Here is a 25540-nt window from a genome sequence, read left to right as displayed (position 1 = left end):
CATGAGATATTACTCGTACATGGAGCGGCGGAGGATGGCAAAAACACTGCCGCTGCTTTCTTCCTCAATGTATAACAATTGTGACAATTTATAGTTCTACTGCGGGCCCTCAACGGCTTAAGAAAAATGATCTTCTGTAGCGATTACCGTTGCAAAATGTTTTGAATCTAATTACCTACCAGTATCTTATCATCCATCCAGGTACCTACTAATGGTATCTATCAGATTATTACTTACACAAATGTTATAAACACTAATCAACTACAGATTGCTTATTTGGAAATATACATAGATTTGACATTATTCATTACGTTTCATTTTATAAAGCTAGTTCCTATACTAATGAAACATTTCGAGAATAGATGCAAGCTTATGATTGTTTCATTTTCAAAACATTCATCGATCATATTAAAGTGTTATTTTATTTGAGTTTCTTTCTATAGCACTAGCATTTGTAAAGACTGCAATAATAACAATAGCAGAGATATAGATAGCTAACTCTTTTTTAAATAACTGTAAAGGTAATAATTGTCCAGCAGTGGACGTCATTTGGCTGAAAACGAACGAACGAACGAAAGGTAATAAAAAACTGACTTGATCCTATGTTACTTAATCCAGTTCAAGAAAAACGAACACGATAATATTTCGAACGAAACCAAACTCTGGAATCGGACGATAAGGCCTCTTACTATGAAAAACTATCAGTTTTCAAATACCTACTTGTACTGAATCTCGAGCAACCACCATCGTATCGTATATCGGATCGAGCGCTTCAAGTGGACGTTTTTCATTGTTCGTGGTAGTCCTCCAGGTTTTTAGAGTGAATTTACTGTTATCTCCACGTAATTAAGATGAATAAATCCTACTAATATTATAAATGCGAAAGTTTGGATGTTTGGATGTCTGGATGTTTGTTACTCTTTCACGCAAAAACTACTGAACGGATTTTGATGAAACTACAGTATTATTGTTTATAACCCAGAATAACATATAGGCTATAATTTATGACGATCTGTGACAAACGAAATTAACGCGGGTGAAGTGCGGGCAAAAGCTAGTTAAGATATAATTACTCTTATCTCATAATATGTTAGTTCAAGTTTATTTAAAAAATTTGCGAAATCTAAGACATAATTGTTCCCCAAAAATTAATTAAGACTACACATTATTTAATAGATGTACGGAAGCGTTATAGTAACATAGCTAAAATTAAAATAGATCGTATCCAGCCACAGTATCAACTAGGACTCCATTGAACTAGAACAGCCGTAAACAAACTGTCAGTAATCATGCTTATTTAAATTGAACTTGATGTGTGACACGTGGTCCGACTGCTTTGTCCGACTAATCGGACCACGTAAACTTTTTTTTCCTGTTGGTTCGATTAAGGAGTCGGACTATCAAGACTTTCTGTTCTTAAGGTTACATGGTCCGACATTTAACCGCGCAACCTATTTGAAAGAAAGATACATTTATTATTTCATTAACTCAACACTTTTTGGGTAATTGCATTTTCTTAATTGAAAAACTATAACAGACCTATTCCTTTTAGTTCAAATCAAAGTTTAACTGAGTTGAACTTTCAGGAAAAACATCCATAGTTTTCATAATTTTTCTAGAAATTTGAAATAAACGGAATATATTTTCCTAAAAATTCAACTATAATAAATCTATTGAATATTTTTGATCGATTTTTTTAGGCTAGTTTCCTAAAAAAATTTTTTTTGTCCGTCAATTTTAATATAAAAAAATATTGGACACTTATATTTTTAATTGTCAATCAAACAAATAATTACAAAGTTATAGTGCGTTGAAGTTCCGCCCGACGTCTCAAAGTGCAGCACTTTTACGCACTCACTGACGTCACGGGCCTTTTCTTTAGAACTTTGGCACGCTTTATCTCTTTAAATTTTCATTAGTTTTAAAAAGTGAAAAATAGGTGTCGAGTATTTTTTGATAAGCTAACTGACGGACTAATTAAAACTCTTGCTTTTTACCCAGGAAACATCCCTATTGAAGATGTGGAAAACAAATGAATACCTACATAACCTATCTATAATAATACATATAAACATTTAGGAAATGTTTATAAAAAAAAATCCGTTTATTTCAACTTCCTTGAAAGATTACTTAAGAAAGTTGACTTTTCGGTTTTTTTTCCTGAAAGTTCAATTCAGTTGAACTTTGAATTGAACTAAAAGGAGGTCGTTTTACATTGAATGAAACAATCTTTAATTAAAATTATTTATACCTTTACATATTTGTATTAATTTATTCAAATCAATATTAATTTAAATTTATTGTTATAAATTTATTTAATAGTGAACCTTTCCATGCCAAGCGTTCACGAGGAAGCTCTTGTTATTATTATGACCAAAGAGCATCGCATTGGTAGTTAATATGAAATTGTCACGAGAAATAGTTTCCATGATCGATTTTGTTGCATACCACCTGTACAGTGTCCCAAAAAGCTCGGACCGTGGTTGTAAAATAAAACACTGATCCAAGTAAAGTGAAGTATATTGAACCTTAAAGTTTTAACTTAAATAGTCAGGAAAAAATCAAATGATATCGCGATTGAACTAAGCACATCGCCATCTAGCTACACAATTTCAGAACCTATGACTTTTGACATTTTCCATAACTATTTTCTAAACTATGACAGACACAATCTCAAACATAACCGCCCACCATGAACACCGTGCGGTGTTCATCATTAACATCTGTATCGCGTACATGAGACTTCGACAAAATACCTATAACTTAGTTTTTAGTTAAGTTATAAAGTAGTGTACTTGATACCTGATTGGACTGTACGTTAAAATAACATTCGCTTGTATAAAAATATCAAAACAATTAAAATAACTTAAGAAACAAAACACAGTTGACACTTCAATACTTAAAACATAACACATCTAATAATTATGCTATGTGCGACTTGTACGAGTACAGTTGCTTATGACTTCAACAAATCCTAATATTCAAAACCTACAATAATAAACGGACTCAATTAGGCTGCCACAGGTAAGACACATAATTTCGAAACAGGTCATTTTATGGTAGAGCTTTTGCATAACACGTTAGCCAACGAACAACACGAGTAATTATGTCAGTGACGGGAAGCTTGTCAACAAAGATGTCATAAAGCCAACGAGCCGGGGAAGATCATTCTCTTTCACTAGCCCTACGTTACCTATTTTGGGTACCTGTGAAGACCTACCTGTGATGTCTCTGAGCTAAGTATTTTCTGAGAGAGTTGCCATCGCCGAAGACTACTTAAACCCTGCAAACCACAATTGATGCTTATGTTTTCCTAAATTGGTATCTTGGTTACAACCTAGTGGACTGTATTCGATAGCTCTTTTGTCAACCAAGAGAGACCATTCCTCAACAACGGCTCACTTGTCGTTGTGGGCGTGCGAACTGATGATTCTGCTACTATGACATAACGGCGAACCGTCTACAGGTTCTGAGTGAACCTGGCCAGATAGGATCCATCCAAGCCTTGTGTTCTGCGCAAGAGGTGAACCCGGAGAACCCTTGATCATTCCTTCTTCTAAGATCTGGCTGTAAATATCGGCTCCTAGAAGCAAATCAATTTTATTAGGAGTGTGAAACTTGGGATCAGCTAATTGGAGTTGTATCAAATTCTGGCTCAGTTGAATCTTAACCTTCCGCTGTGGGATTACTGATGTCAGTTTCTTTAACACGTACGCTTTAACAGGAATGACAAAAGTGGGATCAAGAGTTGATTGGAGCTTAAAGCTTACCAATGATTTAGATACAACGGGTTCAACTCCATCACCTACACCTGACACAATCACGTTACTTGAAACTCGCTTTAGACCTAGTGATTGTGCTGCTGACTCCGAGATAAATGAAGCCTGAGAACCTTGGTCCAACAGAGACCTAAAAGTAAGCATATTTCCGGACTGCGATTCTAACCTAACAAGTGCAGTGGCCAGAAGGACTTCACTATGAACACTGGAGTTATTGGGTTCGTTACAAGGCAACGAAGTGGCTACAATGACTTCACTCTTGTCAACTGATGAGCTCTCAACATTTTGATCAGTTGACTTGGGACTACTGCCATGCAAAAGAGAATGATGCTTCCTTTTACAAACTCGGCACCTGGAAGTTTGACGGCAAACAAATACGGAGTGACCAGAACACATACAATTATAACATAATCCGTTGGACTGAACAAAATTACGTCGTGCGTCAACCTGTTCTTTTGCAAAATTCTTGCAATTGTATAATCTATGACTCTCTGAACAGAATGGACACGAGATTTCAGCAGCGTGATGAACAGAAATGTTATTGCGGACTACATTTGGCTTTACTGACCGAGAAGGCAAAAACTCTAGCGACCGGAACCTATGTTCTAAAAAGTTCTTAAATTGGCTCATGGTAGGATGGTCGTCGGAAGTGCTTATTTCTGCCTCCCACAACTTGCGTGATTCTGGATCTAATTTTGCGCTAATTAAATAAATTACGATAACATCCCATGAGTCTGTTTCTAAACCCAAATTCTTTAACCCGTTTAGGCAATCGCAAGTTGTATCTAGCAAAGATTTAATTAGCTCAGATGATTCGGAACTAACATTGGTCTGGCTAATCAAGCGCTTCAATAAACAGTTGGCTAAGTACTTTTTGTTGCTAAACCTTTTGTTCAACAGAGCCCAAGACTCAGTATAGTTTGCATCAGTAACAGGGATGTGACGCAAAAGCTGCTCTGCCTCTCCTGTTAAGTGGGCTTTAAGATAATGCAACTTGTGAACATTTTCGAGACTATCATTCCTATGGACCAGTGACTCAAACAGATCTTTAAAAGTAGTCCACTCAGTATATTTTCCACTGAAGGTGGGAATACTAATTTTGGGTAGCTTAACCTGTGGCATACTAACTGACGTACCGGACTTCGGGATGGGAGACTTACTGCTCGAGGCTACAGCAACAACTTCACTCAAGCTCTCTTTTAAGTTGGTCTTATAATCGCAGTAGAGCTCGTGTGTGGATTCAAAAACATCATCTGTGAAATAGCTAGAGCTCCTGTACTCGTCAGTCTCAATATCCGAAATAATCGTTCGGTGCGTATCAGTAAACAACCTCCATTGTTCCTCTAATGTTTTCAGCCGTGTCTCTATGTAAGCTTGAGTAATTCGGGATTTAGGGGACTTTTTAAAGTTTACATGACCCTTGCTAATCGAAACCCTCACATCCTCCTGTAACTTAACTAAGGCTTCCATATTGACCTCTGAGGAGTGATCCATTGAGTGAAAAGACTTTTCTAAATCACTAGGCATGGAAATATTATATGAACAGTTAATTACCTACATAGATTAGGAGTGCAATTAAATTAAAGTTAGTTAATTCCGCACAGTTAATTAAGAAATCATTAGACACACTGAAAATACTAAGTCCAAAATCGCAACAAATTCTAAGTCCTGAGATACAAAATTTTCTAAGTGTTTGAAAAAATAGAACTTATAAAAAATCGGGCATAGGTTCCCCGTCTGTTCACTTTTTTGCCGATTATTCTAAGTCCTAACTACGAAACTAAATAAATTACAAGTGTTTGACAACTGCTAACTACATAAGAAAATCAAAGTCCAAACTGTCAATTTTGATTTTGTCTCTGATCACTGACTCACGACTTTTCCGATTTGCACTGCTTTTACCGCCATCTGGTTGCTCCTCGTGAACTCCATAAACTCGCACCGCTTTTAGCGCCCTCTGGAGAATCCTTGTCTATGGCACTGCTTTTAGCGCCATCTGGAGGATCCTTGTAGGTGGCACTGCTTTTAGCGCCGTCTGGTGGAAAACCCAATCCAACTGCTTTGCGCTGACGTCATCACAGCAGAATCCGCTTTCCGCTTCCGCAAAGCACACCATAAGCGACAGTCCACCGCTTGGTCGGTGTGACGAGAGAGTGGCCAGCTGTACAAACCTCCACGTAGCTCTTATATCCGGCTCGAAGGACCACAACAATGTACAGTGTCCCAAAAAGCTCGGACCGTGGTTGTAAAATAAAACACTGATCCAAGTAAAGTGAAGTATATTGAACCTTAAAGTTTTAACTTAAATAGTCAGGAAAAAATCAAATGATATCGCGATTGAACGAAGCACATCGCCATCTAGCTACACAATTTCAGAACCTATGACTTTTGACATTTTCCATAACTATTTTCTAAACTATGACAGACACAATCTCAAACACCACCCTTAATTTATTTCAAGTCCGATTAGTCGGACGAAGTGGAATTGCGATTCCTTGTAGTCCGATTAATCGAACCAATAGGAAAAAAAAGTTCAAGTGGTCCGATTAGTCGGACAAAGCAGTCGGACCACGTGTCCAGAGGGAAGAGCATTGCATGTTATAATGCATAGAATAAATTTTATTATCTCATCATTATTGGTCAATATGAACTCAATACTTTATCGGGGAGTTAAAGTTCGTTTCAAATATGACTAGTGACCGCCCGCGACTTCGTCCAACTAAAGCTCATAGCAGACTTATCAACTCGGAAAGGGATATCAACACCGTACGCGAGCCATCATCACCTTTAGCGCGATGTCAATCGCCTGGCGAGGCGTATACATTACGATGCGGATAAGTGTGCGTTGCAGTATGGAGTTTCATACAAAGAATACTGACCGCCTCATGTTGATACGGTTACGATCCCTTTCCGGGTTGATAATTTTGCGACGTCCTTAGCTCGTGGAATCCAGTGGTTATTATGAGACCACATGAGACCGAAACATTTAATTTCTATTGTGTCTCGATTCGCTGGTACGTACTTGAAGGGCTACGAAGACTCAATAATAAACAGTATTACTACCAGTCATTTGGATCTCAACAACTCAGTGGCTTTCCGAAATGCTCGTAAGGCTTAGACTAAATGTAAACAGATTACTTGCAACAGATTACTCGTATTTGCTTCTCAGATAAACAAACATGGAATGGCTTAATTTGATTGTACCTAGTCTTAAAATAAGCAGCCATGTAATTTCATAGATAAACTTACAGAAATAGACGTGTAGGAGAACATACTTGTTACATACTAAAACGTCCATATTTTTGGAGTATGAATGGTTATAAACCATCAATTATCTTGGTATTTTTTTCTTGTGATTTTGAATAAAATACACCATAAAGCTTTCCCATACATCAATAAATGATACAACTACACACAATAAATCTATTAAGATAAAAAACAATACACTCACCTTTGCTCGGTTCCTTGTTCGCCTCAACTTCACTGTGCGTCGTGTTCACAGTGAAGCACTCCCGTATCAGACCCTCGAGGAGTCGCAACTTCGGGTCCTTAGAATTCGCCGTGCGGTTTGACGGCCGCATCCCTAAGTTTCACTCGGCAACCAATCACAAACCATTTACATTCATAATTTCAGAGAGCTATCGAGAAATACAACTGATAAACTGTCGAGAACAACACGGTTACATCAAAACACGTCAGATAAACACAGAAATCCAACAGTTTTAGTCCCACTCACTTATCTTGGTTATTGTCACTTCTAAAATTCTTTATCAAGAAACTAATGCTGAGTCTCGACTTTTATCTTTTGTTTATTTTAGAATAAAATGAAGCTATTCTTAAATTAAGTTCTTTTAAATTATGGTATTGTTTTCAAATATTTTACGACGTGTGGCTTTTGTGGATGGAGTGACTCGGTCAAATACCAATATGTAGGTTACATATAGTGTGAATATGTTTTATTTTACCAAAAATATTTAATTCTGTATCATCATTATCATCATCATCATCATCATTTTATGCCACAGGACGTCCACTGCTGAACATAGGCCTCCCCCAATTATTATTATGACTTCCACATCGCACGGTTGGTAGCGGCCTGCATCCAGCGCAATTCTGTACCATAATACCTTATATTTAACCTAATTTTGCTAGTTTGCTACGTCTTAAAACAGAGAAAATCTAGAAGTATCATCTACAGTCAAATACCTTCTACCCAAAAAACGCTGACCATAATAAGTAGCGTATTTCATTTGAAAAATGTCGGCTGGCTTGTCCAGTGTCTAAGTAGCTCGGATGAAAGAGAAGTCACCCGGCCAGTGAAAAGTCGTGGGTTCGATACCCGCCTTAGGCATCGATTTTTTCAAGTTATTCATAATCTAGAAGTAGTTTTTACAAAATTCTATTTGATGTATCAAATTGCAACAAAATGGTAGTACACTTTGCGGTCAAAATATTTATTGCTTCATAAGTTTAGCAAATATTGGTCCCACTTGAATTGAATGTAGGTGACACAGTTCATCATTATTTAGGTCAAATGGAGTAAATTTCCAAATTTTAGTGTATGCTTAAGGCCTTCACGATGTCAACGTGTCAAGTTTCATTACGAAAGCTTGCTAACAATAATAATATATTTTGCGCGGTAATGATTTTTCATCATAATGGTTAAACTACATATATCCAGCATAGGTACTTCTAATAATTAATCAGTCTTTCTTCTAATCCAAAATCTACACGAGCAAAATGCTAGCACAAAACTAGTTATGATCACTATCTAATTCCGATTTCTTTAATCTCAGAGTAGTTAACTATTCAGGGTGGAATTTTGTAATGCCACCTGGAGGGTAAGTACTCTTAATACTACTGTAGATAGAAAATTTTACTGAAAGAAAACATTCCTTTATTTTTGAAAAGAAAGAGAACTAAATTCAAGAATTTTGAAAAATTTTAGAAAACGTTCTACCATAATATGTATAGGTAGGTTACTATATAATTTTTTGTAACATAATTAAAAAATAAACTTAAGATTTCATGGTTTTCCTTTCATTTGATTTATCAAGTTTGTTAGAGAGATTTTCATCCTTCTACTTAATCCACGATCGATGTAATAAAAATGCAGGGTGTAATTTTTAACAGATTTTAGTTGGTTCGATTCCCGGGTGTGACAAACAAAAAAAAATTCTATCTACAATATTAAGAGTACTTTCACTCCAGGTGGCATTACAAAATACCACCGTGTATAATAGTGCCAGTGTTACCCGTATAACGAATGCCCCACCGAGTGATTCACACCAGAACGCTATTAACGGTTAGAGTAAATATCAAATTGTATCTTTATTCACCTAACGAAAGAATTACGAGTATTATCAGCCACGTGGTTTTTTAAACTTTGTTATTTTATAGCTTTACAATAACAAATACGCCGCAAACTTTAAGGGTATAAATAATTTTGTGACAATGGTGTTGTGTTTGTACGTCATTCAGGGCAAAAATATTGTTGTTTTAATTGAGTGGTGTCCATTTCGGTGTCGAAGAAGGCAGTGAACCCGGTTGTGCAATACCTATTGTGCGAGTGTCACTGTGGTTTTCGAACACTAAGGCCCAGAACAGACGGTGAAACGCAACTGCAACGAAACTGCAACTGCTAGTTACTTTTGAGTTGCATCTAAGTTTTTGCCATAGCGTCCGTTGAGAGACCACACATGACGCGACCAGTTTGAAACTTTCAGTTTCAGTTTCATTCATCAGAATCATCAGAAAGTTGCCTAAGCTATTGTGATTTTATGAAAAAGTAAAAAAAATGTGTTACGAATATGATCAAATGATATTCAGGGAAGTGGTTCTTTCCTTTGGGATGACATAAAGCCTTTTGTCAATTCATTATAAACCTTATAATAATCTAGTAAAGTGCAAATTCCATTAAATTAGAATAAGAGGATTTAATGATTTTGTAGTTTATCTGAGGCGAATGTAGGTTGTAGGTACCTACTTAAACTTATACATATTTTGACCTAAGATGAGTACTTAAAAATCCAAGTATGAAACTCATATTTAAGGTTTTAGTTTCAATTGACAGTCAAAGTCGCTTCTTCTCAACACTATGCTTGTCCTGAAACTTAAAAAAATATTGTAAGGCTGTGTTGCACGGGTTGCATTATAAGTCCTACCTATCTTTAACCGTAACCATAACGATAATCAGTGATTTTAGTACGGATTTTGTCGATTTTTGATGTTTGTTAAAATTAAAGTAAGGTTGTGTAACCCAGCCTCAGACTAAGATTTTTAAGAATTATTAATTATTAATGCATTATTTTTTCCTCAAAATATCTAAACAAATACAAATGGTGAATGTAAAATTCTGTATGGATCATCTACACGATATTATTGAATACATTTGTATAAAATTATGTTTTCAAATAAATAAATAAAATATCTTTGGACATTTTACATTGCACCACTAGTCCCAAACTAAGTACTTTTGATTATAATAAATAATAAATAAATATCCTTGGACATTTTACACTACGCTTCTAGTCCCAAACTAAGCAGAGCTTGTAATATGGGTACTAGACAACGGATATAACATACTTAAAAACATTTTTTTGTAAATACATACATATTATACATAGTAACACCCAGACCCATCACAGAAATAAAAATTCATCATTTCAATTTCTGCCCGGCCGGGAATCGAACCCGGGACCTCTCGGCATAGTAGTCAGTTCCGAACCAATAAATAATTAGAGTTGACTCATATATTAAAGTTATTTATATTCCGGAGAAAAACAACTAGTGCTCGTAAAAGTGCTTCAGGTGAACGCGAAAATAGAGAGAAAAAAAGAAACATAATTTATTTGCTTCAAACATAGTTTAACACAATATAACTAACTAAATAACCTTTAAAGAAAGATTTTTGTCTGTCACAGAAAAACTTTATAGCGCGTGTCCCTGTATCAAAAACCGGAATAAAAAGTATCCTATGTCCTTTTCCGGGAATCATACTATCTCTATGCCAAATATCATCAAAATCGGTTCAGTGGTTTAGGCGTGAAAGCAAGGCAGACAGACAGACAGAGTTACTTTCGCATTTATAATATGAAAGTATAGATTTGATAGAATTTATTGAACCAAAATGACACCTACTCAGCGTGTATCATATTCTATTTTATTTTATTTTATTTTATTTTAAAAAGTTCTCAAAAGTTTATTCATTTATTTTTGACTAGCGGCCGCCCGCGACTTCGTACGCGTGGATCCCGTTTTACCCCCTTCATCTATCTTACGCGGTTTAGATTTTTTCATACAAATGTTTTTTCCCGCTAACTCCCGTTCCCGTGGGAATTTTGCAATATCCTGTTGTAACTAAGCTTTAAGTTTACTAAGGTACCTGCACGCCAAATTTCAAGCGTCTAACTTAAGCGGTTTAGATTTTTCATACAAATGTTTTTTCCCGCTAACTCCCGTTCCCGTGGGAATTTTGTAATATCCTGTTGTAACTAAGCTTTAAGTTTACTAAGGTACCTGCATGCCAAATTTCAAGCGTCTAACTTAAGCGGTTTAGATTTTTCATACAAAAGGATTTTCCCGCTAATTCCCGTTCACGTGGGAATTCCTAAGTATCCTATAACCTGCCCAGGAGTATGAAGAATAATTGTACCAAGTTTCGTTAAAATCCGTCGAGTAGTTTTTGTTTCTATAAGGAACATACAGACAGACAGACAGACAGACCGATAGACAGACAGACAGACAGACAAAAATTTTACTGATTTCATTTTTGGCATCAGTATCGATCACTAATCACCCCCTGATAGTTATTTTGAAAATATATTTCATGTACAGAATTGACCTCTCTACAGATTTATTATAAGTATAGATGTAATAGACAAATACTTACTTTAGAAGGTAAGGAACTACATTTTAAACAGCTGCTTTTGAGTTAGGAACATCGTGTAACTATTCATATTTTGAACAACCCTTAAATTACTAAGGTTGTTAGCAATTATTCTTGCCCTTGAAAGGTCGAGTTGCGTTTCAACATAAGATTAACTCCCACTCTAAATATTTATCACTGCGAGCCCAAGTCGATTTCAATTTTAGACCAAACTATTTGGAATTGTTGTTAAAATTTAAACGGCAAGCTATTTCACTGTACCGAAAGGTGTTGAGCTATATGGATTTAAATAATGTGCATTACAAAAATACATCGATGTGTCTATAAATAAAGTACTGAAACGCTGTTCCTATGGCCTCGTTGGTGCGGTGAATTTACGTTGACCAAGTAGTGTTGACCCAACACTAAACATAGTGACGAATGGGAAATGGCGCAATTATCCATTACACGTATGTCTATACCAGTCTATCGATCATTCTCTCCTATTCAATTTGATATGAAAACAAATCTATTGATGAAATTCTAACAAAAGTTATAGTGATGAAATGTTTCCATTGATGTATTATCTAACTAAAGAATGTAGGACTTAAAATCTAGAATTCTTTAAGGATTTATTTATCTGTATTCGCGTATCCTTACTAATCCCTATTAACCCCTACCAATGATACCAGTATGTTACATCATAGTTTTTAATGAAACAAAGTTTTTCGCGAATTAATAGAAACTGCATAACTGTCTTAATCCGCGTGCCCTACGTTTCATGACAATAGTAAGGTGGCATAATGATGAAGCCAGAATGTCATTGATAGCAAAACATTCAGTAGGACCTAGTAAAACGTAAAAGTGAAAGTCATAATAGTGAGACTATTTCAGCCCACCGCTTATTAAAGGTGTAACAGGTGCCAAAGACATAACAACGCGTGCTAGGCTATTAAAGTTACCTTCCCTAAAATCGCCTCTGCGTCCACTTAAGATATTACTCGTATATTGCGTTTGAAGACGCATTATAGGGGCTTAGGGCAGACAATATAAAATTTCTTTATTCACCTAACAATATAGCATTACAGTTGTGGGTGTTCTCCTTTTATTTTAAGTATTACTTGTATTAAAAAGAACTACATAATTATGATTGAGCTAAAGACAAGTACAAAGAAACCTTCGCCTATTGAAAGATTAGAGTGTAATTTAATACTATTATTAAAAGTTTAAGCCTTTCTTTAAAAAAAAAACAAAAAGAAAATTTGGGCTTAAATGTGCCAAAGGGACCCAAAATCTATTTTCAGCTTCTTATCTATTTTTTAAGAATCTATCAGATTTAACTGTGTATGAATTTGAATAAATCTATTAAGAGCAATATTTTAAAAAGTTTGACGTACTTACTTAATCCTTATTCACTATTCACACCCTAATTATCACTACCATTTCATTATTTGGAGTAGACTCTACCTGAAGACGAGCGTTCGCTCTAGTTATCAAATAAAAGTCAAGTTGAAGCAAAGTGCTTGATGCACTGTTTGTAAAGGTTAATTGAGTAGTTCCAAATTCTCGTATACCAAAAGAATTGTCTAGTGTACGAGTATATCCTATCCACCTTCATTATAGAATTTTATATAACTCGGAACAAAAGCGCGATGGTTATGTATGTAAATGTAACAGTGTACCTATCATGATAGATAAAGAACAGTGTCTTTTAGGACCGTTTGTAATGTTCTTGAGTAGATATCTAGTAACATTTAGGTACCTATTTGTTATCTCGAGTTAAGTTTGCTCTTTTCTATGTTGTTGCGGATTAAATGACTTAATTGAGGAAAAAGAAGGGTTTCTTAAGGATTTTTCGGAATCGGCTTCTTCCATCGTCTTATAAAGTTCCAGAGGGTATCTTTTAAAGCCGTTACCCTTAAAATGCCGTTTTAAAGTCTAAATGCTAAGTCGAAGTTGACCCAATTACATCTGTGTTTGTGGGTTCCATTTCCTTTACTGAGAGAATGCTTATTGTGATCACATGGAGCCCTTTGTTGTAGTGTTTACGCCTACTGTCCGAACTTTAGATTTTCCAGGTAGGTATTCGTAAACAGTTGTCAATATTCAGTGTCAAGCAAATAGCTGCTGCGTACTTACTTTGCTTCGCACGCTTGGCATCACAAATTTTTTAAGTGCCTTTAAAAATCGATATTATACAAAACTTCACTAGGTATGTGAAATACAAATAAATTTTTTATTTGTGAATCATAAGCAAAATGTTACATGTTACAGTCTCAGTATGTCTCTCCATAAATTTTTCACTAACCTTTTTAAAAATTGTTTAATGCCTTGACTCCAAAACCTGGTTATTATTGTTTTAACTGTAATTAAAATGTTCGTGTTCCTTATTTCAAAGAACAAAGGCTTTTTATAGAAAATCTATCAAGTCGATGATTTCAAAGACATTTTCTTTTGATGCTCATATTGTAAAACAAAATTCTAGACTCTAGACATTACTTGCAAACGAAAGATCGATCGATTATTTTTTCAAGTTTATAAAATGGTGATTTACCCATAACAATTAGTGCCAGAGTTTGTACTAGCTTTTGCCTGTGGCTTCACCCGCGTGAAATTGTGAAAATCAGTTAAAAACAGATCGTTATAAATTACAGTCTAAATTATAGTATAAAAAAATACTGGTTGGTTTCATCAAGATCCGTTCAGTAAGTTGTTTTTGCGTGAAAGCGTTACAACGTGTGAGTAATCCTTATAAACTTTGACATACCTGTAAAAGTATAAAAACTGTCTACGCTGGTACAAAACAAAATATGCTCGCCACTCGTCGATCTGTCATTCGGTAACCTCTAGGATTCTCTCAGATCGAATGACCACTGCTGTCTAATTCGGGACTCCATGGCGTGTAATTTGGAGAAGACGGTAATTTGACTACTGATGCACGTAAAGTACGACGACTTCTAACTAGATAGTGGTTCAGGAATCACATAACTACACTTCTGGTATACTAGCTGTGCCCGCGACTTCGTACGCGTGAAAAGAGTTTGAATAATATTTCCCGTTTTTGCCACATTTTTCTTCTTATTGGCTGTAGGGTGATTTTATATCCAAAGCCTTCCTCGATAAAGGCTATCCTAAACAAAAATATTTTTTCAAAACGAGCAGTAGTTCCTGAGATTAGCGCGTTCAAGCAAACAAACAAATAACTTTTTAGCTTTATAATATACATAAGTATAGATTTTACAATTGCCTTGGCGATATTTTTATACTAAAAGCCTTCTAACAACGTTATTGCTCTTAAATCACAACTATATCATAATAAGTTCGATCGATATCTCTTAGGACCACATGTTTAAAACAGGCTTATTTATCCTGGAAAACTACTCAACTCCCGAGGGGTGCGTGATCATTTCTATCCTTGAACAATTTGATACACACGAGTAATTTAAACTTAAACTACAGTCATTTCCACAAGTGGATATTTAACACTTGTATTTTATCAATGGTATCTTTACGGAGGTGTGTTTCTTGGGTAAAAAAGCAAGAGTTTATTAGTCCGTCAGTTAATTTATCAAAAAATACTCGACACGTAATTTTCACTTTTCAAATTAATGAAAACGGCAAAAGATGGAGCCCGTGATGTCAAGAAGTGTTGCACTTTCTGATGTCACGTGAAACTTCAACGCACCATAACTTGTATTTAGGTACTTGCTTGATTAATAAATAAAAATAATACGTATTCAATTTTTTTTGATAATATAATAATTAACGGACCAAAAGCTATTTTTTAGGAAATTAGCCTTAGAACCACATGCTTAAAACAGGCTTATTTTTCTTGGAAAACTACTCAACTCCCGAAGGGTGCGTGATCAAATCTATCCTTGAACAATTTGATACACACGAGTAATTTAAACTTAAACTATAGCAATTTTCACAAGTGGAAATTTAATACTTGTATTTTATCAATGGTAGATATCAGTTACGTATTCTTTGCACGTCTAGAAGAGATAATCAAAGTCATCTTTTCAAAAGAACTTGTCATTATTCTTGTAATCTTTGTTCGATGGAATTTATCTGCTCGTGTATCTACACATTACACATGTTGATTGATTATATTGGATGCCACACATATCCGATTCGATATGAGATAGGTAGTATGTCCGAATCGGAAACAACGACCGAATAATTAGTCTTTCGATTGACGATCGCCTCGCTCATATTTGCCCACGTTTGACAAATATATCACCCGACCCTAACTCTTTCCTCATCTCTTGGTTGTAATTGGAAAAAAATCGAATAAATCTACATTTATGTTGGTAGGTAGACTTATGTACGTGAATGAATGTAGATCTTTTGTTTGATGGTATGTTTAACTCTTTCTTACCAATTTTCAGAACTAGGTATAGTTTTGAAATGTAAGTCTTGTACTATTGAAATATTGAAAACATTATTTTTAAAGTTTAGTTTTTAAGTAATTATAAGTTTTTTGTAAATGTATTATATTTTTTTTGTTGAATAAATTATAATACTTTTCGTATTTACCATCAACTTAAGAAAAAAAAGCCAGACCCTTATTTCGGTTTCCACTCATAACGATGAGGATGCCGGCATTTCCACAACGCTCCAAACAAGTGAGCGGAGAATAACAAGGGACGAACGCAATGTTATTTGGTGATTTCTACGATCGGAATGGAGCGAACCATCGAAAACTGTGCCAATTTAGGGTTTCTGCTCGAGCTTTCTCGAACTCGAGAAAACTCGAGAAATTTGGCTTCATTCGAGACGAGAAAAAAATTACCGGAGCTCGAGAATTCTCGAGTTTCAATTTTGAAGCTTTAATATTCTTGAAAGCCTATTTTCTTGGACAAAAGTAAGTTTTTAATTATTTAATAGGTCAGCGTTGCTTTTAGACTGGCCTAGTCTTTCCTTTTTTAACTGATTTGATTTGCAAGTAATGATCTCAATTGAAACTAAGTAATAATGTTCACCAACGAGTATGCTATATTTATTATGTATGTTTAACTCTGACTGATTTAAAGACTGAAAAATTTGTTAACTAGACAGTTACCTTACCCAACAGATGTTAGGTTAGGTACTCGTGCCTCCTCGTAAAGTTTATTCAAGTCGTTATCTGTAAGAAATTTTAATTTTTTTTAAAAAGTTTTTATGTTCATAAAAAAAACTATTTATCGTAATTTAGCTATTTGGAATTGTGTTCTTTAGAAAACAAGTGATTCAATTGTATCTCCAGATTTTTATTGTTATTTATCCTTAAAGTACACGCGACTTTATGACTTTTGTTATGATTATTAGTAAATATTAATTATGAAAGAAGATTTTATTTTTTGTTTCTTTCCTTACCAAAATAAGTGGTACTAAATTCTAATATTGATTGTTGTGCATAAAAGTAAGTATATTAGATTAAAAAACCTGTGTTTTTATTAAATTTCAACCGATTTCAGCAGTTTTCATTAAAAGACTCGAGACCCAAGAAAACTCGAGACTTTGCCCTCGAGAATTCTCGAGACTCGAGAAAAAAAATAGGTCGAGAAATCAGAAACCCTATGTGCCATAGACTAGGGAAACGAAAACTGCGGAAATAGCTTATCTTTTGCAATAAAACTTTAGAATCATTGTCATTTTGCTGTTTTCTCTAGTGGACAATGGGCAAAATGGTACCCGGCTCCAATAGACATGCTTCTAGTGTCATTTGAAAGGTCTTACCAAGACGAACAACTTTTACTACGACCACCAGCCTCAGATCTGGTTGTGTTCGAAGATAAACATACTTTTTTGCAGAATGGTACCCGGCTCCAATAGTTATGTTTGTAGTGTAATTTGAAAGGTCTTACCAAGACGAACAACATTTACTATGGCCACCAGCCTCAGATCTGGTTGCGTTCGAAGATAAACATACTTTTTGTGTAGTCGAAGTATCACACGTGTCTATCGTATGGTACTTAGGTTATGCGAGGCATGAAGGGTTTACTGCTCCAGCATCCTTCCTTAACTCTATAATTATTTATAGGGATAATTGTGAAATAAATATTTTTATTTGAAGAACTACTACCCCTTATTAATAAAAAGTTACACCTAGGATGAACCATGGATTAAAATGACATTTCCATACCAAATGACAATTTAAGCCAGAGTTCAACTAGGGTGTAACTTAATTTTATTAATAAAGGGGTTAGAGTTTTATTACTTCTTAAGGATTTTATTATGGGTTGCTAAAGCGAATAAACCCACAAGACCCAATAAGTCCACCCACAAGATGGACCGACGACCTCATAAAGGTAGCGGGAAGGCGCTGGAAGCAGGCTGCAACCAACCGCCCATTGTGGAAATCATTGGGGGAGGCCTATGTTCAACTGGACGTGCTATGACTAAAATGATCATGATGGTGATGATGAAAGAGAATCAAGGGCTAATAGCTTGGGTAGTTCGTCGTAGCTATAAGCCTTTCCTTTTCAATGCTTCTTTTAGTTATATTAATAGATTGTAGTCATAGTACATACTCGTATACATGGATGATTGTGTTATACTTTCTTATAATACTTAGTGGAATTACTGCTTTCAAAACGTGAATTAGAACTGGCCCCATAGCAGATATTTTCCTACATCTAAAGGCCTTTTGAAATATATATTGGTTATGGCTATTGGAGCGGGTACCACTTTCCATACATTTGTGCCCATCATCCTTTGCAATAACAAAGCTCTATACAGTATACAACTGTAAAAGATTGTAGTTCTTTTATGTAATTTGACATCAGTGTACCACCTATTCAGTTTTTCATTGGGTTGCACCATCATACATTAACCATTACTACAAGGTATTACAAACGTCAAAAGTTAGTCGAACTCCATTTAAAAACACCAATTGACGCTATAGTTATGGTTAAAGTTAAGTGGTGCAACTCAGCCTTAGCCTTTAGTGGTTTTAAATGGGAGTTAGTACCGGAAAATAAGTCTAGCCAAGCCATACAATGATGTGACAGTGTATATCGTATCGTAATTACGGAAAATCGAGTTAAGTGCTGCCACGGGGAACGTGTTAATTTTCGTCACATAAGTACCAGTATTAAAATCACATGCGAGTAACTAAGCCTACGAGATAGCGCGATAATTTATGGTCTACAAACTTTACAATTAAGCAGCCTAGATATCAAGAACGGGAAAAATATGTTTGGCAAAATCTTTTCGTCAAATATATTTTAAACAAAAACTAAATAAAGCGAAATCATAGTTACTTTATTATTATCTACGGTATTAGAAGAAACTGTATTTCAAAGTGATACGTTTTCTAATTAAGTACTTACTAGCTTTCCGCCCGCGGCTTCGCCCGCGTGGAATTTTGTCTGTCACAGAAAACTTTATCGCGCGCGTCCCTGTTTCAAAAACCGGGACTCGAACTATCTCTATACCATATTTCATCAAAATCGGTTCAGTGGTTTAGGCGTGAAAGAGAGACAGACAGACAGACAAACAGACAGACAGACAGACAGAGTTGCTTTCGCATTTATAATATTAGTATAGATTTAGCACTCGGCAATAAATATGATATGGGCGCTTAATTTAGTGTTTCTACTTTTGTTTTTCGATTTATCCGTTTCTAAAGAAGAAATATTTAGACTTGTTAAAAAAACTAAGTTTGACTTATCATAAGATAAGTAAAACTTTTGATGGCATAATATAAAAATAAAATATACATCTATGTGCACTAAAGGTCTCCAAGGCTCAGGTTCAACACACGGGAATGCGAAATTGATTGCGTTACGTGAATTAAATTTCTTACACGCGGGACTTAAGACTTGGAATTGTGGAGATTATTACAAGAGTACAGCAACAGAAGTCGGTTAATATTGTACCAGACCTGAGCAAAGTCAATTTGCAGAACCATATTGTAGTATAGATAAATGTAGATATTATGTTAGCTAAGGATTGTTCGGTTTAAAAGAAGAGCCATTTGGCCGATAAAATTATTTTATAATTTTTTGCATTATATGTAAAAAGGAAGGGGAAATATAGGTAAGTACCTACATGAAAATGAGCATAGTGTTTTTTGAGCAAATTTTGATGATTCGCTTAATTTACGCGCACTTTTCTTAACAGATACCTACCAATGTTATTTTCTAGTAGTAAGCAGTAAGACATTTCATGTGAACTGCACCGTATAGTTGATCGTCAGACAGCAATCAGTAGCAAACTGCTAGGTTAAACTCAGCAGACTTAATCAAACCAAACCGTTCTCAGAAACAGTCTTGGAACACTCCTCAAAGTAAATGCAATAGCGTTTGCAACGAAGCAACATTTCTCCTTAGTGCTTAGGTATTTTCATTTTTTAATGTAATTTGTTTAATGTTTCACTCTATGTTAATACCTACATAAACGAACGGCGTGAAATAAATGTGAGTACCCCGTAAACTATGAACAATATTTACAACTCTTTGCGCACATCTCGCCTCATTTACATTTAAAGGCTAGATACCTGCTTATGTTTTAACATTGTTTTATATTGAAACTGTTAGTATGCCAACTGGGCATAAACTATTCGTTTGTGTTTTGCGGTCATGAAAAAGTTGGAAAAACAGCTAATTTCAAGCCCAATTGCGGTTGTTGCCGCAACTTTTTAATAATGTCACGGGGTTAAACATTTAGGGATATTTCATACGTTTGTGTTTTATTTATATTCCTTCTAGTTTGGAAATACAACGTTTAAAATTCTAGTTACCAAATTAGTTTTCACAAAATGCCACAACTGTAAACAGCATAACATCGATCATTTTAATTTGGCTTTTAGTTCAAATATTTACAGTGGTTTCGGGGTATTTTTTGAAAAAAGTTCCGGAAATTTTTCGTTGAACCGAAAAATGATTCCGTTTTTCGTATCATCTGTTTACCTTAATGTTGGTTTGCAATCCGATAAGTGAGTGGGTAAACACAGTGGACACTTTAAAATACCTAGATGAAGGTGATCGAGTAAGTTTTCCGAGCGCGGGAGAGTTTGGCGCGGGATGAGACCGGCCAGTGTTCGCGGCCGCGGTAAGATGCGAACTGAGTCAGCGAGGCTCGCCGCCTCCAGGATACCATCTGGAAAGAGATTCCGCGCCCAATCTCTATCCCGCAAGTTTCTATGCCCGCTCTTGCGTTTAATTTTATTGCTGTTTTTGTCGCTCGTTAACAGCCCGCTGACAAATCACCCGCCGTTAGGAAAACTCGCAACAGTGCGCAACGGAAAAGCGGAAACCTTTTTCTGGATTTTACAAAATTAATAACTTGCTACTTTCATGTGCGGTTACTAGATAAATTGCTGTTTGAAAGTTTGTTTTGAAAAATTACTTCATGATTTTTTTTATCTAAAAGACTGAAGTTATCATGTACCTATCCCGAATTAATCTTTGAGATTTTAATCTTTAAAAGTTTAGAAGCTGCAGATAGTAATTTTAATAATTTTCTGTACTACAAAAGTACTACCAACTACATATTATGGCAGTTTATAAAAAATACTCGTAGATAGGTAGATTATACATACTTAATTTGAAAGGTTATTTACTGAAACTTTTAAATATACTAATTACTTGTTAAGTACCCATTAAAACAGAGCAAACATGTTAAAAAGTTAATAGTTAAAGGATTATTAAATTTACTGGTATTTATAATATCGTAAAAATGAAATGAATAAAACTTGTTTAATACCAGTAAAACAAAATTTTAAACAGATACCTAGTGAGAAATCAGTTCACAAGTAATCAACCAGTCCATCAAAAATAGGCAATAATAAAGAGCCCTAAAGAGAGTTTATAAATATCATTAAATCTTTCATTTTATGTGTTACTTTTATTTTGTCACAAGAGCGCGAGCCATTTGTTACTTTACGATGTCCGAGGTCGAGTTCCGAACAAACGTGATAGAAACCCCGCAGTCCCTAAGGAAGCCTGGCCTACTTATACTAACGGCAAGTTAAACTAACACTGTGTATCTTATGTAGCTGCAATAAAAGTGATTTTGCAATCAAAGTGTGTATAGATTCATGTGCTATTGTTCCCAAAAAAACGTATCAAGAATTTTCTGAACTGTTAACGGAAAATATTTTTCTTGCGTTGGTGTCAGCAATGGCCCATTAATCCAGAAGCAATACTGCACTGTAGAGGATGTTCAAAAGTTACTTTTTAAGTGATTTATCATTCTGCCAACAATAATTTACGTATTTTAAAGTAGTAACACTTAAAAAGTTAATGCCTGTGGTGTAGTTGTTACAAAATTGTACTCTCTTGACCCGGTCGCAGTTTTGATAAATGATTAAGTATGTGCTTCAGAGGGTAGGTAAGTAGCCATCGGTTGAGCATATTAGTAAAAGGTTGTGATCACAGTTGTCCTCCCGATAATGAGTAGGTAGGTTGATTAAAAAGACTCATGATCAGGAGTTGGAAAAAGTATTTAAGAAGTTCAACTATCTTAATCGTAAATTATATTACCTGGTTGTACACAGTCGTGCAATTCACTGGCGGTCGTGACACGCTGCTTTTGTCAGGACGTGGTTTTCATTTAATCTTTCAGCTTCACTGACCATGAGTTTTCCACTATGATTATAATTTATCATTTTATTTAAGGGCCACAGCAGCAGATTTTGCGAGTGTATCGATGCAGCATCGCTATTTCGCGACTTTCGGTATCGGAATCGCGCGTTTTGCGACTGCTGTCACTGCTTCGAGATTCATTAAAGTGATTCAATCGCCGCGTTTGGTGTTTCTAAGTGAGCGACAGTGCAGTGGTCACTGCATCCAGCTTCTAAAAAGCGGATAAATCGCCTGTTGCCGATGCTAAAAGTAGTATGTGCTGTAGCTCTAAATCGTAAATTAGCACTATTGAACCATCTTGAAATGACATGCAATTAATTAAGACACCCTTAGCCTAGGCGCAGACCACCGACTTTTTGTCGGCCGATAGTTGGGTCGTGCTGTTAATCAGTATGGACATGTATGAAAGTGCGCACATTGGTAACGGCCAATTCTTCATACTTTAGAATTGGGCCCAACTATGCCCGATTAAAAATCTGTAGTCTGCGGGGAGTTTTAGGCTGGGTTGCACTATCTTACTTTATTTTTAACAAACTTTCAATTCTGTCAAATTTCCATACAAAAACACCAGTTGCTTATGGTTATAGTCACAGTTAAAATAAGGTGGTGCAACTCACCCTTAGTAAAGGCTAATTCATGCCAGCGTTTAGGCGATAATCACACTGCACCGCGCGCTCCGCCGCGGTCCGCGTGACGACAATGACTTTGTGCCGCGCGTGTTTTCTATACAAATTGAGGTACTTGCATATGTTATAGTCAAACCTCGAAGTTCCGGCACTCCTAGGTTTGACTAGTCAATCCTCAGGTCTGACTAGAAGTCTTAGTCAAAGCCCAAACATTTCGGCCTTTGACTAAATAATGTTAGTCAAACCTAGGAGTAACTAATTTGGTCAGGCAAAGGTCGAAACTCAATTTAATGAAATCGGGGTTTGACTAGTCAAACCTCAATTAAGACTTTAAACTAAACTATACTTCATTCTGATCTTGAACTTATTGTATAGGCGTAACGGTCGGTTTTCACGCGCACGCGCAGCTGTCTCTTTAGGTGAAGGTACGAGTAACTAAACTTATTTACTGAGGTTGTTTGTCAGTGTTTCTAGATCGATCTTGAAATTACTAATTTTTAGGGTTCTGTTACCTTAAATTAAAGGATAAAGAGTTAAAACGCGACCCTTAGCGACAACCTTTAGCGAAGTCATAGTAGACTTCGCTAAAGGTTGTCTGTCACCAAGCTCGTATCTCATGAATCATTCTCAAAATATTTAGTTTTTTATTCACCTTAAAAATAAATAGTTTTAGTTATAATCTTGCTGTGTACCTACTTGCATTGAATAAATATTTTTCTTTCTTTCTTCCTTTCTTTCTAAATATTTAAGAGGGGCTCCCATACAGCAAACGTGACTTGTTGCAGTTTTTTACTCGATATTAAAACGTAAACAGGTGAACCCTTGAAATATTTAGTTGCATATCTATTTTAAAAATAAATCATAAAATTAAAATAAAATAAATATTTATGGGGGGCTCCCATACAACAACAAAGTCTCACGGAACCCTTCGTGAGCGAATCCGACTCGCACTTGGCCGGTTTTCTATTTGCCGTCTACTTTTGACCGAGTCTGTCAGTCGTTTCTAGGATTGACTAGGCAAAGCCCGAAACAGATTATTTGAGTTGCGACGTTTGTCTGAACAGTTTTTTTTTTTTTTTTTTTTTTTTTTTTTTTTTTTTTTTTTTTTTGAATTTGTTTCTATGCACCTCTGACGATTGCATATCAGAGACTTTGCTATTTTTAGGTTTTAATTGTTTGGCTGGTGTGTTTTTTAAAGTTTTAGTTAAGTTTTTTACCAATGTTTGTTTGCTTTAAATTTTGATGACTTTTTAAAGGTTTGTTCTAAAATTCCTATTTTGATTTTTCTATTTCTCTTAATTTAAATTCTGTTCTAGATACCAATTAATGTTTTTCTAAGTTTTATTGCTCTCCTTTTGTCTTAAAATCTGTTATGCCATGTTTGATTTCAGGACACAGGTTTTGCTTGTTTGCTGTTTATTATGGGTAAGTTTTATTTGTTTTATTATCAAGGTTTCGAGAATTTTTAATATCGGGTTATCTGGTGACTCATTTGCAACTACTTTTTATGTTTATCTATAATATTCTCATAATATTTAGATAACATAGGTCTTAATTGTTTTCTTTTTAGTGAGCGCCTTTGTGCTGTTTGTTTTGCGAAATGAGTTTTTTTTTTTCCAAATAGTCCAATTTGGCCATCAAATTGTTATCTATTTGTTTGTTTTCTTTAAATTTTGAATTTTGTGTTTTGTTATGTGTTGTTATTTTATGTTCTAAAATTAAGGCCAAATATTTGCAGTTTTTAAATTCTGATCTCAAGATAATTTTAATGCTAATAATATTATGTTCTTTTTCAGAAGTACAACGACGTCGATTGAGGCAGTTGGCGACCAGGTGAGTTATGAGCTGGATGGTGATATCGCCCGCGGCAACCTTATCAGTAGGCCACCGTGGATCTGGCCAACGCGTCCCACCGCCTGCGCACTGGGCAGTCGTTGCTGAACGCATTGTGCTGGACGTGCTCCGCTTTGGCTCGCTGGCAGTTCCGGCACGACGGTGCCCCACCAGCGAGCTTCTCGGCGCAGTCGGTGCTAAGGTGTGGCCCTCCACAGTGGCTGCAGACATCCGCGGGCTCCGTGCAGAATCGCTTGCTGTGGCCGTAACCCAGACACTTAGTGCACTGCACCAGCGGTGACTGGTCGGCCACTCGGATGTGCTGCAAGTCGATGTGCACGGTTCCCGCATCAGTCGCTCTCCGCCAGATTGCCGGCGATACGCTCACAACTATGTGTCGTGTATGGGGGTTTCTGGCTTTCTTTGTGTATCTTACTTGGACGCGGTCCTCCCCCTCGCGGAGTTCATGAAAAATACCCCTGTTCTGGTTGCGAAGAGCCTTCAGGACGTCCTCGTCGCTGTTAAGCAACAGGACGTCCTTCAGGACTAGAAGCGGGTCTTTATTTTTCATGTCCTCCGCGACTAGGAGGCCCCCGTCCTCTATTCTAGCCTTTACTTTCCTCCTTTCTTCCTCTGTGCTACACCCCATAATGATCTTTTGATCCTTGGCCTTTCTGATCTTGTCGACCTTCACCCATCCCTCCTTCGCGTTGACGGCGTCCCTGACCTTCCGCAGCACCTCCTCCCCTGTCTCCATCGCGTCCTTAGATGTAACCACGATGGAGTGCAGGGCCGACCTAACAGGCAGGCGCTGCTGTCCGGGCACGGACGCCGCGACGCTGGCATAGGTGGTCGACGCGT

At 36.1% G+C, this 25540-nt stretch overlaps 1 protein-coding gene across 7 annotated transcripts in view; it reads right to left on the bottom strand.

Moving 5' to 3' along the window:
* LOC135086485 (calcitonin gene-related peptide type 1 receptor-like) overlaps positions 1-20695 on the bottom strand; it is a 134497-nt gene extending 113802 nt beyond the window's left edge. For 5 of the 7 annotated variants that reach the window (XM_063981205.1, XM_063981208.1, XM_063981210.1 and 2 more), the window contains exons 1-2: positions 20605-20695; positions 7231-7441 (exon numbers count right to left, since the gene is read on the bottom strand). In XM_063981205.1, coding sequence (XP_063837275.1) covers positions 7231-7360 — 130 coding nt within the window. In that variant the 5' untranslated portion in view covers positions 7361-7441; positions 20605-20695. Of the gene's footprint in view, positions 1-7230; positions 7442-20543 lie in introns of all 7 variants that reach the window. The other 2 variants (XM_063981207.1, XM_063981206.1) reach the window with 2 other exon arrangements.
* Between the last annotated feature and the right edge of the window lie 4845 nt (positions 20696-25540).

The sequence above is a fragment of the Ostrinia nubilalis genome, chromosome Z (assembly GCF_963855985.1).
Source record: "Ostrinia nubilalis chromosome Z, ilOstNubi1.1, whole genome shotgun sequence".
Lineage (NCBI taxonomy): Eukaryota > Metazoa > Arthropoda > Insecta > Lepidoptera > Crambidae > Ostrinia > Ostrinia nubilalis.
Note: the sequence above shows the minus strand (reverse complement) of the source record. Positions and strands in the feature narration are given on the sequence as shown.